We start from the raw sequence: 14,594 nt of genomic DNA, 5'->3' as shown, positions 1-14,594 counted from the left end.
CCCAACCCCTCCGCCGGCACGCCCCGCCCTCCGCTCCCCATTGGCCAGCGGGGAATTTGGGGAGCCCCCCCCCCTCCTCTCGCCAGCTCCCCCCCCGCCCCCCCCCCCCTCCGGGGGCGCGCGCGCCGCATTGTGCCGAGGGGCGCGCGGGGATGGGGGGGGCGGGGGCGCGCGCGGCCGCCGTCGGGGGCGCGCCCGGGGGCTCCCCTTGTGTGTGCGTGTGCGTGCGTGCGGGGCCGGGGCCATGGAGGAGCTGAGCAGCGTGGGAGAGCAGGTCTTCGCCGCCGAGTGCATCCTCAGCAAGCGGCTCCGCAAGGTGGGACCCGCCGCCCCCCCGCCGCGCCCCGCCGCCCCCCGCCGTCCCCCGCCGCCGCTAACGCGCCTCTCCCCGTCTCTCTCCGCAGGGCAAGCTGGAGTACCTGGTCAAGTGGCGAGGCTGGTCCTCCAAGTGAGCGGGGCTGCGCGGTGCGGGGTGCGGTGCGGTGCGGTGCGCGGAGCGGTGCGCGGCCGCGGGAGTGCCGCCCGCCCGGCCGCTTTTGTTCGGGTCGCGCCGCTCCTTTTGTTTACAAATAAGCGCGGCCGCGGCCCGGCCCTCCCCGCCGCCGCGTGGGGCTCCGCTCCCCCCCCGCCCCGGGCCGGGCCGGCCGCCCTTGGAGCGCCCCCCCCCCTCCCCCCCCGGAGCGCCCCCCCGGCGGGCAGGCACCGGCCCCGCGCCCCCCGGCCGCCCGCTGAAACCGGAGCTCCCCGGGATGCGCGGGGCTCGCCTTGCCCCGCGGCGGCGTGGCCGCCCCCTCCCCGATCTGCCTCCCCCGGCCCCTTCTCCCCTGCCCGCCCCGCGGGGACGGGGGTGTACCGGCCCCCGGTGCGGGGATGCTCCGGTCCCCGCGGGGCCCGGCACCGGGTGCTCGGCCCGGGCGGCACGAAGGGCCCGTTTGTCCTCGGATGAACTCCCCGGTGCTGGGCCGGTAACGGGGGCGGTGGGGAGCACCGGTCCCCCGCTCTCGCCCAGTCCGTGTCTTCTGTTGCAGGCACAACAGCTGGGAGCCCGAGGAGAACATCCTTGATCCAAGACTCCTCCTCGCTTTCCAAAAGAAGTGAGCAAACTATAAATATTTCTAAGCGAATGATAAAGTCAATTAACTTCTAATTGGCTGCGCGTGCGGTGGAAGTTGTGGAAACAACAGACTGAAGCTCGCCGTGCCTTTTGTGGCACAGCCCTTTTGTTCATCTCCTGAAATTACAGTTCAGGTCCACCTAGGACGTCTCTCCTCGGGCTGGGTAAACACGAAGAATTTATGGCCCGGTGCACAATCTGTTTTTGCGCTGGCTATACAATGGGAGCACGGCAGTGCCCAGCGGAGACCTTTGGCTCTCGTTCCCCGTCCAGCGGTCGGGGCCTCGCTGTGCTTGGGGGGTGACTGCAGGCCCCGGTGGGGAGACGGCGCCTGGGACTGCAGAAACGGCGGGCTTGGAAGGCACCAAAATGTACTTCTGGAGGGCACAGCTATGAGAGGGGCGAGGATGTAACGGGTGGGAGAAAATGGTGTCCTCTGTCAGGGCCGGGGCTACTGCCCAGAGCCGAGCTGGGGACGGCAATTGTTCTGCAGCTATTATACACTAGGAATCACTCACGGAGGTAAAAAAGTAGCCAGCTGGCTACAGTAAGCACAGCGCTGCCAAATATTTTGGCTCCATATTAATAAAAATCGTTAAAGTTTATGACAGGATTTAATTACAACTCGTTTCTGGATCCATTTTTTCAAGAATGGAATCTGGTGGTTAGTGCAGACAGCACGGTGTTTAATTAGCCATATGTATTACAGCTTAACACTGTCCTTTTTAAATGGAGAACTACAAAATGGTATAGTGATCCGAAAACATTCCCCATACAATCACCTCGGGCTTTGTGTGGCTGCCAGCCTGGGCCACCACGTCCAGACCAGGAGGTGCAGGAGAGGTGAAATGAGCCCAGCGAAGGAGAGAACTTGCAGAGTTTCCAGGGAATGCATTTGCTTTTCCTCCACATGGAGGCTGTACTGCTTCTCGCTGTGAGCAGAGGGGAAGCTCGGCTCTGCAAGTGTGTAAGTAAGGCAAGGCTTAGCAGAAATGGGGCAGATGCTTCTGTTTGCTTGATCCCGTTGTACCAGAAAAACTGCAAATCTCACCACAAATTGGAAGAGCCACTGACTCGGGATGAGTAACGCTGTGCGGTCCATTGCTGATTCTGGAAGCTTCTTGCAGTGGGGATGTCACTGTAGCAAACAGGGATGCAAACAGGGATGCTCTCCCATCACTGCGCGGCCCGCCTCGGTTCCCCCAGGCGCGAGCAGAGCAGGGAGCTGCTCTCAGGGGTGGCGTTACAAAACTCGATGCCTCCCTTTGGAAGGCCTGTGACTGGCACCAGTGGGACAAAGGGACCAGGACTGGGGTAACCAGTGGGAAGGTCTGCATGGCAAAGGATTTTGGCTCTGTGAGCAGTTTGGTAAATATACTTCAGCCATCCATGCAGTTCAATGCCATGCTGCATGCAAGAGAGTTTCTCTTTCCTTTCACCGCTCCTCCAGTAAATCAGGGCAGATAATGCCTGCTGCTGAGCCAGCTGGGTACCGCCATGTCCAGACAGCCATCTTTGTTCTAAGGCCACAATTTTTATAACCCTTTCCTCACTTTGTAGTTCTTTTTCTTGCATTGCATCGCATTCATGGCCCGAGTCTTCCAGTGACCTGTGCCAGTCCCTCAGGGTAAACGGTCCGGGTGCCACATGGGGGAGGTTGAACTGCACAAGTCCCCGCATTTCTGTACGGTTCTTGGGGCTCTTTGACTGCACTTGTGCGGTGCACTGCACTGCAGTGTGCCCATAACAGCATGAGTTCAAGCAAGTGATGTGCTGGGAGCCTGTAAGATCGTCACATGTTGGTGGGGGTTAAGAACATCTCCCAGCCGCTGCTCAGGCACTGGGACGGGAGCTGAGTCTACAGCATCCCAAGCAAGGGTTTTTTTTAATGACAGAATAAAGGGAGGAACCAGGGTGATGTTGGACTTTTTTTTTTTCTTCCCTGCAAACGTTGTCCTTAATCATTGTTTTTTCAGGGAACACGAAAAAGAAGTGCAGAATCGGAAGAGGGGGAAGCGGCCCAGGGGCAGGCCCAGGAAACACGTGGTGAGTCCTGGTGGCGGTGGAAATCCACAGCCATGACAGCGCTGGAGGGGCTCTGGCACCAGCAAGTGTCTGTCCACAGCGCAGGGTGCAGTTGATGCTCAGCCTCTGGAGGGTGGCGAGGACACAGCGATGCCTGCAGACCCTGGGTGAGGGGCTCTGAAGATTGCAGTGATGGGTGGGTCAATGAGGATGCCTGCGAGGAGGACGTCTCTTCATCGCTGCGATGGCGATGGCGTAGAAGGAGACAGAGTTCCCTGGCACCAGGGTCCCGCCTGGTATTTAAGCCAGGTCGGTTTTGTATTGTACGCTCCCAAACTCATTTTATGGTAGAGGACGAGCAGATCAGCTAACACACGGAACGAACCTGTGTGTGTCTGAGGCACCTGGCCACGCAACACTGAAGGATTCGCAATGCCCGTAATGGTTCTTTGGTAATGCGTGTTAACTCTTTCCCTGTCTCTCTTCATTGCTTTGCAGGAACCAGAGATGCCTGCAAAAACTAAGTCAAGTAGCTCCTCTTCCTCCACATCCTCCTCTTCCTCCTCCTCTGATGAAGAGGATGAAAGTGACCTGGAAGCAAAGAGAGGTCCCCGCAGCAGAGAGACTCACCCGGTACCGCAGAAGAAAGCTCAGATCCTGGTGGCGAAGCCCGAAATGAAAGATACTTCCAGGAAGAAGCGTGGGCGGAAACCTCTTCCCCCGGAGCAGAAAGCAGCTCGAAGGACCGTGAACCTGACAAAGGTGCTGAAAACGTCCCGGAAGGAGGTGGGCAGCAGCGCCAAGCTGATGGGGAAGCTGCAGCCCCAGCACAGCACGCAGGGCTCGGGCATGGCCGTGCTGAAGGACCCGCCGGGCACCTTGGCTGGGCTCAGCTCAGGGGGTTCGTCTGCAGAAAACCTGCCCAACATGATGAAGAGCGGCTCCACGAGCCCAAACCGGGCCATCAGCTGGCAGAGCTCCATCGTGCACTACATGAACAGGATGTCCCAAAGCCAGAACTCGGCAGAGACCTCGCCCCTGGGCAGGCTGGCGCTGAAGTCCCAGGCATCCAGTAAGAGCGGCTTAGGGCTGGACTTAAAAATGAGGAACCAGAAAGGATCTGGGGAGCTTGGGCTGAGCATGCAGGGACCCAAGACTGCCAAGGCTCCTAGCAGCGGCGCTGGAGGGGACCAGAAATCAGGGTTTGCTGCAGGAGGCCAAATGCTGCACAACGGCAGCAAGATGCCGGCAGGCTCATCCGGGGCTGGCAGCCAGCCTGCCTCCAGTCAGGAGCTGAACCTCCAAGCTCTAAACCTGCAGAGTGTCAAAAACGGGCCGAGCGCGGCCGGCGGGAGCAGCCTCCCTCGCCACCTTTGCAGTGCCCTGTCCAAAGGCTCCGGCGGCGGCGCGGCGGCGAGCGTGGGTGCCACCAGCGCAAAGGGCGGCGCAGCAGGTGCCGGGTTGAATGCTGCCAGCGCCGGCGTGCTCTCGGGGGGGAACAGTGGCAAGAGTGAGAAGCAGGCGCACCGGGCAGGCGACAGAGACTTGGCCAAAAGTGGCACAGCTGGCACGCAGGAGGGGCACGCGGCCACGGAGAACCGCAAGCCGGCCGCCCTTTCCGAAATGAGCACAGGCGAAGAGACCAGCTCAGATTCAGACCGGGATTCGGCTTCCTTCCCGGGCGTGGGTCAGAATATGTCTGTCTCTATCCAGACCAGCCAGGACTGGAAACCCACGCGCAGCCTGATCGAGCATGTCTTTGTCACTGATGTCACCGCCAACCTGATCACAGTGACGGTCAAGGAGTCCCCCACCAGCGTCGGGTTTTTCAACCTACGGCAATACTGAGCCCAGGAGCATGAGAGGAGGGAGAGGGTCCTTCAGCCTCTCTCTCAGCTTTGGCCAGCTCTTCCATCAGGTTTTTCTTTCTTCAAGTGAACGCGGAGACCTCGTGAGACCTGCTGGGACTTGTGTCCAGAGAAGCTTGAGAAAGACACGGTGAAACCTGCTCAGAACTGCCAGCAGGTCGATGGATCCCTCCCAGCTTCTCTCTATCCTCTCCGGAGGAGTGCCCCAAGCGGAGGTGGCTGATGCCGTTCTCCGGGAGCAGGGGCACTGGTGCTGCCGGGGGTGACAGGCTGGCAAGTTTTGAGCCAGGCTTCACTGTACACGGGTTTCTTTGCTTTACAGCTTGAAACAGCAGATGACAAGGTCTGCAGCTCTCTGGCAGCAGGGAGAGGGTATGGAGATGCGATAGGCCAGGCTTATACTCGGGAGAGGAAAAGGAGATCCTTTTCTTTCCTCTGGGCTCCCTGTGAATCTGTCTGTGAGCCGTGGGGAGTCACAAGTCAATCCAAATGAGACAGCCGCTGCTCCCAGCCCTTGGGGGCTGCTGGGGAGCGGCTGTACATGGGGGTTTTTCAGGGTACACTCAGCCCAGCCACCCCCCTGGGCAAAGTCACTTCCAATGATGGTGAATTCCACGACGTTTCTGTTGTGGTTTCCAGCTGATAGGGAAATATTGTTTACATTTTTTATTAAGAAAAAATCCTTTTTTTTTTGAGGGAGGGGAACAAACCCAGTCGAGGGAAGACTGAATCCTGGATGCCACTGACGATACGGGCATCAAAGGTGCCTCTTTCAAAGCAAGGGGCGGCTGGCAGTGGGCATCTCCTTGCCGCCTGGGGAGGGTCCTGCCTTGGGAGCCAGCGAGAGCCACTGGCTTCTTTGCAGTGACTTGACTTTCAGAGGAAAGCGAAGCCCGAATTGCTGTGCAGCCCACGGAGCCCCAGCGCCACTCCTCTGCCTCATCCCAGCATTGCCAGCGTCTCCCCCTCCCGTTCAGCAGTTTCCAGGCACTCATAGGGACCGAGCTGGGGAATATTTTTTAAGTCTTGCGGAACATGCGAACCCTTCCAGCGGCAGGTAGGTTGGTACTGGGACTGCCAGGTGCCTGCGAGGTCGGTGCTGCAGTTCAGCCAAAAAGCAGCGCCCGGGCAGAGCCAGGGGTGAGTGAGCCCTTCCTGCTGGGAACCCGGCCGGACCCAGCCTTGGATGCTCGCTGGGTTTGACTTGCGCTGATCACCCACGTTTTTCTCCAGCCGGAGGGCTCAGAAGTTGGTCGAGGACAACACCTGCATGGGTGGTCTGGAGCGGTGGGAAAGGGAAGGAGAAGAGAGGGAGAAGCGGCAGGGCCAGGCAGCAGCAGCGGGTGCCTCATGCCACCGTTCCCCGAGGAGCCGGAGGGCCTGCAGCAGCCACTCACCTTCATCTTGCCATCCTGTGCCAGCAGCCGGGGTGTTCATTTTGGCTTGTAATTGCAACCAATAATGGCTTTTTTACAGAGGTCTTTTTCCCTACTATAGATTACTCTTACAAGCCAAAATTAGCAGCAGTAGTTCAGGCAGAGTTTAGTAGCATTCGAGGTCATTTTAGTTCTGTTAATGCTGAACTCCTTTCTCAGAGGAGATAAAAAGCCTGCAGTCTGCCAGGTCTCGGTGCGTGGTTAGGAGGTACCTCTGAAGGGCTGTCCTGCCAGCGTCTCTGGGGCGGCTGCTTGGTGTGTGCGTGAACAGGCACTGCTTCGGGGGTCACCGCTTGCTAGGTGACTGACCTGGCACCAGGACGGGCATCTTTGCCACAGGCAGGGGCACTCACAGTGTCATCACACACAGGAGTGCAGAGGTAAATGGACCAAACTGGGGGTACAGGTACTTCTGACACCCCCCCTCCCCGATGCATCAGCCCACTGCAGTCGCATTTGCTGCTGCTGGCTGGCGGCAGTGCAATTCTCAGGTGACACGAAAAGCCAGTGCTGGCTGCACGTGCTGCCCGGTTGTTCAAGGGATGGATGGTTGTTCCCCAAGCGGCAGCTGCAGCCTCTGCCAGGGCAGACTCCTGTGCTCCAGAGATGCTCTCTTAGCTTTTGTATTTAATCCCCAGCTGTCCTGTGGGTCATGGCTTTGAGTTTGTTGCGTTATGGAGCTGAGCACGGCATCCCACGTGAGTCAAGATGGGTGGAGGCATATCAATGCCTTGCAGCAGGACCTGTGCAGGCTTCTCAGCCAGCTCCAGTTCTGCCCCGTTGCAGCCAGGCAGCCTTGAATGTCATCTCACCACGGCGTCGGGCAGCCTGGGGCAGGGGGTTTGCAGAGGAATGGTGCAGCTCTGCTCTGCTGCTGGTCGCCCGGCCCAGCAGCACGCTGGACGTTATTCTGCCAGGCAAAGGGCCAAGGGGAGAGGACGGAACGTTGTCCATGGAGGAGGTTCCCAAGGACAGAGTTTCCGTCGAGCTCTACAATGCCAAAATGTCACAGTCTGTGCTGTTTACCTTCTAGTCTTTAATTTTGCCAAACGAGCTACCGTTGCTTTGAACAGTCCAAGAAAACGCTAGCCTGTGTCAGCAGAAATGAATGTCCCAGGCAGGGTCTCTGCTGGGTGTGCTTTTGTGCTGGGGATATGAGCGTTTTGGGAGAAGAATCAAGGAATCTGCGAGCACAGGGGTAACGCTCTTCCCCACGCACCAAATGTTTGCTACTTGGCCTTTGCAAATCCAAACCGAATGAGAATGTGCCTTTCGGACTGTCCTTATCTCAGCCTTGTCTGCGACACCGGTCCCACGACAGGTTTGTGCCTATGCAAAGCAGGGTGGTCACAGGGTCCTGGGGACAGCCATGACACCAATGGGGAGAGGTGCCCTGGACCCCAGCAGGACACCCAGCCGTTGCGTGGAGCCCTGCCGCAGTGCTGAGGGATGCCCACCAAGGGGAAGCCAGCCTGGCAGGGATGCTCTCGCCTACAGCAATAGGATGTGGGGGCTGGTGTCCCCCAGGGGGAAAAAGCATCTGAGGATGCTCCGAGAAGGGGTCAGGCACCAAGCATCCACAGAGGGTACAGGAGATGAACCGCGACAGTGGGTGCTGTGCTCACTGCACGCCAGCTCTGGGATGGCTGCTCCCTCCAGAGCCCCCATCGAAGCTCAGACAAGTTTCTCCATGCAGTGGCTTGCTCCTGCCTCCTGGCCAGGCGAGGCTCGCTGGGCCCAGGCTCGCACCCAGAGGAGCACGTATCCTGACAGCGAGCGGCTTTTTTCCATCACCCACCCTTCCCAGGCATGTTCCTTCCCGGTAGCGGCAGGACTCTGCTGTCACCACTTGCTATTGTGCCTTTTGCTCACCAGCTGGTTCGATTCCAAAGGTCTAAGGATGGTGAAAATGATAATCCAGAAAATTTTCTGACTTTTGTCTCCTCCTGCACTCCTTCCCCAGCCCCTTCCCAACCTCGTGTTTCAGGATCTCGGCTCTCCCAGCAGTGCTGGGGTGTCTGAGCAAACGGTTCCTGTTGGAGCTTGCCTCTCAAAGGCACATTATGCGAGTGATTTACTGTAATCTTTTGTGGACAGGGGTTGAAAGCCGGTGCAGACCCTGTTTACCAGTCAGTACCATTAGTATTGAAGGTCTAGCTTTTTTTTTTTTTTGCCTTTTTTTTTTTTAAGTTTGCTGCTATGGGTTGGAGTGTTCAGCCGTGTGTCAAACAGCCAATTAAAGGTTTGTCACTTGTCATTTTCTAAGGGGTTTCCGATGTGGAAAGTCCTGCAGTATTTGTATATTGAATGGATATTTTCTCCAGGCATAATCTGGTTAAGCATACTTGTTGTTTTCCATTGGACTGGAAGAGGTGGCCAATTCAGCCATCTTCCCTAGAATCTTAGTCTATTTTTATATATATATTTTGTACCAAAAAAACTGGAGTTCGTGGAGGGATGGGGATGGAGGGGGTTCAGTTTGCATTGAGTTTCTAAGCTGGGTGTGAAGGGCTCCAGAGCCAGAGAGGTTTTTACTGAAAGCAATTGAGGGATGGGTGAAAACAAACAATTGTTCTTGTAACTTGTGCCAGTCACTGGTCTGATTTGTATGTTTTAATTAAAGAGAGAGCCAAATCGTTCCTGTATGACACTTATAATTGCTTTAAACTACAGCTGTTTGTTTGCTTTTATTTTCAGAGAACAAAAGTTGGAGATGTTATTACCCTGGGAAAGCTTAAGGGCTTTGTTGAGCAGGACAGGCGCCCAGCCGACACGGGGCTGCGGGGCCACGCTCACCGCTCCCCCCGGGGCCTCCGGTTGCCCTCCCGGCACCTCACGTTGCGTGCGGTGTGTTTTCTAGTGCTTCCGGACACTAACGCTAGTGTAGACCCACAACCTCTAGGCTGCTTTTAATTTATTTGCAGGAAAACATTAGGAGATGGTTACGTCGGGCGGGTTTTTTTGTATAACTTTTCCACTGCTCTTTTTTAGCATATCAATAAATATTTTTTTAAACTTTTCAGCCTGGTGTAGTCACTGCTCCGGGAGCGGCCCCCCGCCCATGGGCACCGCCTGGGCCCGGCCCCCCCCGGGGCTGCCGCTGGCTTGCAAAACCGCACACACACACACTCACACACACACACCCCCCCGGGGCACCGTGTTCCCGCCCCTGCCCGCGGGCTGCCGGCCCGGGCTGCAGCGGGGCTGCCCCGACCGCCGGGATGGGAATGGGCGACGCTGAGGGGAACCGGGGCCGGGCAACCAACCTCCCCCACCTCCACCCGAGGGTCCGAGCAGGACGTGGCCCCCTCCCGGCCCCGGGCCCCGGCTCCTACCGTGCGGCTGCGCGCGGTCCGCCGGGCTCCGCTACGGCTGGAGCTGCGCCTGCCCGGGGGGGATCCCAGGTGCCCCCGCTCAGCGCCGACCCAGCCCAGGGACCCGCTCACCCGCCCCCCCACCTGCGGGACCGGGACCCGCCCGGGGGCCGCGCTCGGACCGGGCCGGCCTGGGGAGGGCGCTACGCGGCCGCGGAAGAGGGCGGACAGCGGCGACTCTCCGGTCCCGGCTGCCGCGGCGGGGCGGGGACTAAGCGGCCCCCGGGGCTCCGCCGTCGGGGCTGCCGTCGGAGCGAGCAGAGCCCCGGGGGGCGGGGTGGAGCGCGGAGCCGCCCCGGCACGGGGTGGGTCGGCTCCTGCGGACCGCGTCCGGGGGCTCCGCCAGCCGGTCGTGTCCCCCCACCCCCCCGCCGTCCCCACCCCCTCCCCTCCGCGCCCGCCCCGCCGGGGGCCCCGCCGCGGCCCGTGTGAAAGGGCCCCCCCGCTGGGCCGGGGGAGAAAGGCGCCATTGTGCGGCCCTTTCTCCCGCTCCTCCTTGACACTCATTTTCCGCGCCCAGCCGCTGACAGCTCCCATAATACGGGGGTCCGCGCCTTTCACCCGGCGGAGCGGAGAAAGGAGGTTAATGAGAACACAGCTCAAAAAAACCCCACCAAAACCAACCCCCCCTCCCCACCCGCTCCCCTCCGCCTGCGCGACCGGGGCAGATTTGAATACAAAGGCCGGGCTCGCCGGGCAAAGGCGGCTGCCGCGCCCCGGGCCCCGACCCGCACCCCCGCCGCGCTGCCCGCCCCGTCGGAAGGGCGGAGCGCCGCGGCCCCGAGCGGAGCCGGGGCCCCGACCGGTACCCGGGCACCTTCCCCGGGGCAGTTCCTCGGAGGGGAGCCGCACACGGCGCCTGCCACCGCCCCCTCCGGGCACCGCGAGACCCCTGGGGGGGGGGGGGCAGCCCGACCCGACGGCACCTGTGCCTCCCCCCGCCCCGTCGGGTCCCGCCCCAAGGCCACAAAGGGAAGACAGACACGTTTCTATTTACAAAGTATATATTTAAACTCACATAAAAAGCAGGTCTCATATGGACATTCACGGCTGGCAGAAGACACGTAGTTAAGCTTCACTTCTGAGACTGAGATTTAGCCAAATGGTTTTTGTACAAGTCTTAGATTTAAATAATTCACGCGCACACATCCACCCACACACACACACTCAGTATATACGTCGCTATATACATACACACATATACACCCACATGTATGTTTTGCTCTATATACGTGTGTGTCAGGACGCACACATATACACAGGGCTGGAGCGAAGCACACCAAATCCCGACCGCATCCCGGCAGGGCAGGAGCGCGGCTCCGGGCTCTTTCGCAAAGGGAGGCATCTTCCAGCCTTGGCACGGTGGCAGCGGGAGGACGGGCAGCTCTATCCCGTCATCGTCCCTCCAACAACACACACGTCCCGTGTCGGCTGCCCCTGGCACCGGCACTGAAACCAGCACATTGGTTTTTCGTACAAACCAAGTTAAAAATCTCAATTTTACAAAATATGCCTTAAAAAAAAAAAAAAAAAGGAAGAAAACACAAAAAAAACAACAACAAAAAAATCCAGAACTCACAGACATGGCTCCCTTTGTACAGTCAATACAGCATCCTCCTGCTAGGCCATCTGACAAAGGTCCCAAAAGAAGGATGGGGAAGGAGACCAAGCAAGGTGGAGCCGCAGATGGGCCCAACAGCGGAGGGCTGGTCCTTGCCCCAGCCCCTTTCCCTGCCCGTCAGGCCCCATGTGCTTTCACACCCCCTCCGTGCAGCCCCCAAACCGGGAGCCTTCAGGAGCTCGGCTGGGGCAGCCGGCAAGGAGGGACGAGGGCGACTTGGCCCGGGCCCGGCCCTCAGGCGCTGCCGGACATATTTGTGCTTTCCAACCCACAGAGATGCTCAGACCAACACATCAGGACGGGGACACCTGCTCCACCTCAACCAAAAATCACAACACGGGTGAAGGACCCGCTCCCCACCCGGGTCAGGCTGCAACCAAGCTGGGGAAAGAAGGAGCCAGCAGAGGCAGGGGGGCCGCAGCCCCCATGCCTCCCCCACGGCCGCCCAGGGCTGCTGCTCAACCCGGCGGGGAAACTGCTGCACTTTGTTCAGAGCCACGAAACCCCACGGCCCAGGGAGAAAGACAGCAGGGTCCTCCAGAGCCGGGAGAAATAACACAGGCAAATAAACCACAAAAAGCCACCCGAGTCAGCAGGGCCGCTCGCGCACGGGAATATTTCACCTCTTGGCTATTGTTTAACTAGCATAAGAAAAGGGAAATATTTATTGTCTCTGAATGCATAAAGGTGGCTCTGGGATTTGTCAGAGATGCGGATATTACAAAATACTTTATCTGGAGTCTTCCAACAGTCTGAAGTGAACTGTGTTGGGGGGAAAAAAAAAAAAAAATCCACTTTCTATAGCAGTATAAAGCATCTAAATATGGGCAGTGACATGCTACCCTCCCAAACCTCTCTGGCATTTCAGGAATGTAAACAGAGGGGGGTTTTGTTGGTTTTTTTTTTGTTTGGGTTTTTTTTTTTTTTCCTTCTTTTAAAGTGGGTGGGGGGAACAGAATCAAGCGACCAGACAAAACGAAAACAGATTCTCAGCTCAGTCCCGTCTCCCACAACTGCTACGACAACTCTATTAAAGTGCATTTCAGTATCACCCCTCTCAGGAACCTTACACACACAAACCTCCTCTTCCTTCGCAAGAAAAGGTAATTCAAGTTACTACTCCGCTAGAACAGTTTTAGCCTTTTTATGGATTTCTGCTTTTCCCCGCCCCGACTTTGTAGCAACATTTTTTTTTTTTTGTTAAACTGGAAACGCCCCCTCCCCAACAATACTGTAAATTCAAGTGCTTACTTCAACTGTCAAGGGCAACAGTTCTGGATACAGCACACTTGATTGTACAAGCAACACCTTATATCACAATCAAGAAATCAGGGCACTTTGCCCTCTGAGGGAGTAACACTTCCCCCCCCTTCACCATCCATAGCATCATATGAAAAATAATACTTAAAAAAACCCAGAACGTAATTAGCTATGAACATTGTTCATTATGTACACCGGCTCCTGCAACAGATGCATGAACTCTGTTAGTTCTCAGTTTTATTGTCCTTTCTAAGAGCAACTGAGCAGTCACTGTTGTCTCCATTTAAATAAAACAACTCAGAGTTGAAATATATATATAGATATATATATAAGCATTTTTTCTTAAATAACATATTTACATCTAATAGAAAATATAACTCTAGAGATAATCTTTCCAACAAAATGTAAGACATGGGAAAAAAAAAAAAAAGAATGAGTTAATGAATTTAGGACAGTTTCTAAATCCTCTCCAGGAAAAAAAAAAAAGAAAGAAAAAAAAGAAAAAAAAAGAAAGGCCCACCAAGCTCTAACCAAGCTTTTGTCTGGATCTGACCGAAGAAAACCCCAGCGCCACCTCCGACAACCTCATCGCTTCTCTTTAAAGAATCCTTGGTCCGTGCTGCTCTCCTTGATGGTGACGGTCAAAAAGTTAGAGGTCACATCAGTTACCACCACCTTCTCCAGGTTGTTGAGAGAGGGGCTCCAGGACTCCTCCTCGGGGTCCCCCAGGATCCTGGAGACGGGGATCCTGGCGATAAGGGAGGGCCGCCCCGCCTGGCCCCCCACGCCATCGCGGTACAGGCTGCCCACGGCGCTCGGGCTCACTGCGCCGTGCAGGAGCTTGGGCCCACCGGGGTCCAGGCCCCCCTGCCCCTTGGGGTCCAGAAAGTCTGCCCGGTGCTTGGCCAGCCGGGGAGGGTAGGTCTCAGCAGCTCCCAGCTTGGCACCCACCTCGGCTCGGTTGGGGCCGGGCAGGGCGCCGGGGAGGTCGGGGTCTTGCCGCCTGGCCAGCTGGATAACGCTGTGTCCCGAGCCGAACTTGGCCGCCCCTGCCTCCTCCATCTTCCTGGCCTTCAGGTAGTCCCCCACCTTGTCCCCCGGGTCCCCCAGTTTCCTCTTGGAGGCATCCAGAGTCTCCGCCAGGTCCTTGTAAAGCTCCTTCCTTGGCTTCGGGCCTCTCTTTTTGGGGGTCTCCCCGGGTTTCTCCTCCACGCGGATCACCCGGTCCCGGATGCTGTCTCCCTTGGGGGTGCTGGTGCTGGAGCTGCCTTGGGGAGCCAGGGCTATGTTTCTCAGTCCTTCCCTAGCCCGGGACGTGGAGCCCAGCTCCTGGGGGGACCTGCCGGGGTACGGCACCCGGATCCCCCTGGAAGAGTCACTGCGGAATTCATAGGTTTTGGCTTTTGCTTTTGCCTGGGCCTGCAAAGAAGATAAATCAACCGGTGACTGTATTATCCTGCCATCCGGCTGCATAATTACAACTTACAAGAGAAGAGGCCACCTTTGCAAGGAGCATCCTCCACGGGGGCCGGAGAGGAACCCGCTCCCCGCGGCAGCACGCAGCCCTGGCCGGCACCGCTGAGCACGGGGCTCCGGCCTCCTTACCTTTAGCAGGAAGGTTTTGGGCTTGGGGCCTCGCTTTTTGGGCCCGTATAGCTCCATTTCTCGCTCCCTAGAGGTGTTAAAAAAACCAAAGCTTCAATTCAGCATAGCTACGAGACAGCAACATATTTACAAGTACAACGCTACGGCTAGCAAAGGCCTTGTACCTTTCCTCAAAGGCTGCGAGCAGCCGGGCATCCAGGATGTTTTTCCTCGGGTTCCCAAGTGCTGTACCTGGGGAGGGACAGAGAGAGGGAACAGCGTGAGGAGCCAGGAACAGAAAAAATAAATAAC

General features: G+C 57.6%; 2 protein-coding genes across 2 annotated transcripts in view; one reads left to right on the top strand and one right to left on the bottom strand.

The window, feature by feature from the left end:
• Window positions 1–244: 244 nt before the first annotated feature.
• Window positions 245–4,987, top strand: CBX2 (chromobox 2). Its single transcript, XM_076354159.1, has 6 exons — window positions 245–316; window positions 405–448; window positions 1,029–1,094; window positions 3,091–3,164; window positions 3,223–3,244; window positions 3,628–4,987. Exons 1-6 carry the CDS (start codon window positions 245–247, stop codon window positions 4,985–4,987), a joined length of 1,638 nt encoding a protein of 545 aa, XP_076210274.1.
• A 5,816-nt stretch (window positions 4,988–10,803) lies between these two features.
• Window positions 10,804–14,594, bottom strand: part of LOC143168065 (chromobox protein homolog 8-like) — a 27,395-nt gene continuing 23,604 nt past the window's right edge. The window contains exons 4-5 of the mRNA XM_076354181.1: window positions 14,304–14,370; window positions 10,804–14,117 (exon numbers count right to left, since the gene is read on the bottom strand). Of these exons, the coding sequence (XP_076210296.1) occupies window positions 13,284–14,117; window positions 14,304–14,370 (901 nt within the window). The 3' untranslated portion in view covers window positions 10,804–13,283. The remainder of the gene's footprint in view (window positions 14,118–14,303; window positions 14,371–14,594) is intronic.

The sequence above is a fragment of the Aptenodytes patagonicus genome, chromosome 16, assembly GCF_965638725.1.
Source record: "Aptenodytes patagonicus chromosome 16, bAptPat1.pri.cur, whole genome shotgun sequence".
Lineage (NCBI taxonomy): Eukaryota > Metazoa > Chordata > Aves > Sphenisciformes > Spheniscidae > Aptenodytes > Aptenodytes patagonicus.
The sequence above is the reverse complement of the archived record's forward strand: the minus strand, read 5'-3'. Positions and strand labels throughout refer to the sequence as shown.

Coding starts and splice junctions, on each gene's coding strand:
- CBX2 (XM_076354159.1), top strand. CDS start 245: ATGGAGGAGCTGAGCAGCGTGGGAGAGCAGGTCTTCGCCGCCGAGTGC. Junction 449..1,028: donor TGGCGAGGCTGGTCCTCCAA/GTGAGCGGGGCT, acceptor CTTCTGTTGCAG/GCACAACAGCTGGGAGCCCG. Junction 1,095..3,090: donor CTCCTCGCTTTCCAAAAGAA/GTGAGCAAACTA, acceptor TTGTTTTTTCAG/GGAACACGAAAAAGAAGTGC.